Here is a 2,500-nt window from a genome sequence, read left to right as displayed (position 1 = left end):
CTGTAAAACAGTTTGTGTGTGTGTGTGTGAATGTTCACGTGTTCAGTTCGCCGCAGGTGAGTGTGCTCCTGCGGCTGCCATTTCCTTGAATGTTTTGTGTCTCCGAAGACTGCAAAAAAAAAAAAGATGTCCTCATGCGCTCTGTGAGTTGTAGGCAAATCACCACGAGGTTGCGTGTGTGGCTGTCGCTTGTGCCAACCCCCACTCACCCCAAAGAGAGACGAGGAAGCACTCAAGAAGAGGTCGCGCGCACACAAACACGTCCCACGCCGGCGCAGGCCGACAGATGAGTTGGTTTGTGCGTGGGAGACATCGAGTATGTGTGTGTGTGTGTGCAGATTCAACGAAAGCGCGGCCTCCGTGGTTCACCCAACGGAGAAACTCAGGACGGACTCCGCCAAGCGCACCACACACGGCGGCACCTCTCACAGGACTTCCGCACCGAGCGTGGAAACGTTTCAGAAAAGGCTCATCCGCAGCGACACGCTAACAGCGCTTCTCACGTCCCCAAAGCAACGGCAGGGCGGGGTCAGGAAAAGCTCCTGAAGCCCTCGCTTGCTCGCCGTGTTCGCGGCAACGGCGTCCCCTCTTTGGCTCCCCCTTAATCTGCTCCTCACAGCCAAGTTGCTTCCGCTCCCAACACGATAGTTCGCAAGACCGCGACACGTAACCAAAGGGCACGACACAAGCCAAGGCACTAAACACCGAAAACTGTGGCCCACACTGGTCCCAAGCCTTCCTGCGCGTCTGCGCGCGGCTAACACGGACAAGCAGAGCACCTGCATCTAGCTCGTCAGCTAACAGCTCGGCATAACACTCTGGTAAAAAGGAAACACGCACCACCACAATGCGGTGACGCAGCGAATAATAGCGACCCCTAATACTTCTGTCCCACCATCTGTTAACCAACCTCTCAACTTCACATCCTCACTCTTTACGATGCAATGCATCAAGACGGGCCTGCAGCCGCGCCTCATCGATACGCCTTTGGTATTCCAGCAGCTGCACCTTCTTCGCAAACTTCACCTTATCCCCTTTCAGCTTATCGCGCTCCTCCTCCAGCGCCTCAACACGTTCCCGCCACTCTACACGCGCCCTATTCGCCGAAGCTTCTGCTTCCGCCGCACGTGCCTCGGCGTCGCGCAGCCGCCCTTCCAGGTCCGCCCTCATGCTCTCGCGGTCCTGCTCCACCGACGCCTTCGCAGCAGCGACGCCCTCCAGCTGCATCCCCAGCTCCGCCGCACGTGCCTCGGCGTCGCGCAGCCGCCCTTCCAGGTCCGCCCTCATGCTCTCGCGGTCCTGCTCCACCGACGCCTTCGCAGCAGCGACGCCCTCCAGCTGCATCCCCAGCTCCGCCGCACGTGCCTCGGCGTCGCGCAGCCGCCCTTCCAGGTCCACCCTCATGCTCTCGCGGTCCTGCTCCACCGACGCCTTCGCAGCAGCGACGCCCTCCAGCTGCATCCCCAGCTCCGCCGCACGTGCCTCGGCGTCGCGCAGCCGCCCTTCCAGGTCCGCCCTCATGCTCTCGCGGTCCTGCTCCACCGACGCCTTCGCAGCAGCGACGCCCTCCAGCTGCATCCCCAGCTCCGCCGCACGTGCCTCGGCGTCGCGCAGCCGCCCTTCCAGGTCCGCCCTCATGCTCTCGCGGTCCTGCTCCACCGACGCCTTCGCAGCAGCGACGCCCTCCAGCTGCATCCCCAGCTCCGCCGCACGTGCCTCGGCGTCGCGCAGCCGCCCTTCCAGGTCCGCCCTCATGCTCTCGCGGTCCTGCTCCACCGACGCCTTCGCAGCAGCGACGCCCTCCAGCTGCATCCCCAGCTCCGCCGCACGTGCCTCGGCGTCGCGCAGCCGCCCTTCCAGGTCCACCCTCATGCTCTCGCGGTCCTGCTCCACCGACGCCTTCGCAGCAGCGACGCCCTCCAGCTGCATCCCCAGCTCCGCCGCACGTGCCTCGGCGTCGCGCAGCCGCCCTTCCAGGTCCACCCTCATGCTCTCGCGGTCCTGCTCCACCGACGCCTTCGCAGCAGCGACGCCCTCCAGCTGCATCCCCAGCTCCGCCGCACGTGCCTCGGCGTCGCGCAGCCGCCCTTCCAGGTCCGCCCTCATGCTCTCGCGGTCCTGCTCCACCGACGCCTTCGCAGCAGCGACGCCCTCCAGCTGCATCCCCAGCTCCGCCGCACGTGCCTCGGCGTCGCGCAGCCGCCCTTCCAGGTCCGCCCTCATGCTCTCGCGGTCCTGCTCCACCGACGCCTTCGCAGCAGCGACGCCCTCCAGCTGCATCCCCAGCTCCGCCGCACGTGCCTCGGCGTCGCGCAGCCGCCCTTCCAGGTCCGCCCTCATGCTCTCGCGGTCCTGCTCCACCGACGCCTTCGCAGCAGCGACGCCCTCCAGCTGCATCCCCAGCTCCGCCGCACGTGCCTCGGCGTCGCGCAGCCGCCCTTCCAGGTCCACCCTCATGCTCTCGCGGTCCTGCTCCACCGACGCCTTCGCAGCAGCGACG

The 2,500-nt window shown here is 65.6% G+C and overlaps 1 protein-coding gene across 1 annotated transcript in view; it reads right to left on the bottom strand.

Annotated features, from left to right (window-relative positions):
- Positions 1-927: 927 nt before the first annotated feature.
- Positions 928-2,500, bottom strand: part of LSCM1_04904 (uncharacterized protein) — a gene marked incomplete at both ends in the record, with an annotated part of 2,400 nt that continues 827 nt past the window's right edge. Inside the window, one exon of the mRNA XM_067322387.1 lies at positions 928-2,500. This exon is cut by the window's right edge and continues 827 nt beyond it. Coding sequence (XP_067180160.1) covers positions 928-2,500 — 1,573 coding nt within the window.

Source organism: Leishmania martiniquensis, chromosome 14, assembly GCF_017916325.1.
Source record: "Leishmania martiniquensis isolate LSCM1 chromosome 14, whole genome shotgun sequence".
Classification (NCBI taxonomy): Eukaryota; Euglenozoa; class Kinetoplastea; order Trypanosomatida; family Trypanosomatidae; genus Leishmania; species Leishmania martiniquensis.
Note: the sequence above shows the minus strand (reverse complement) of the source record. Positions and strands in the feature narration are given on the sequence as shown.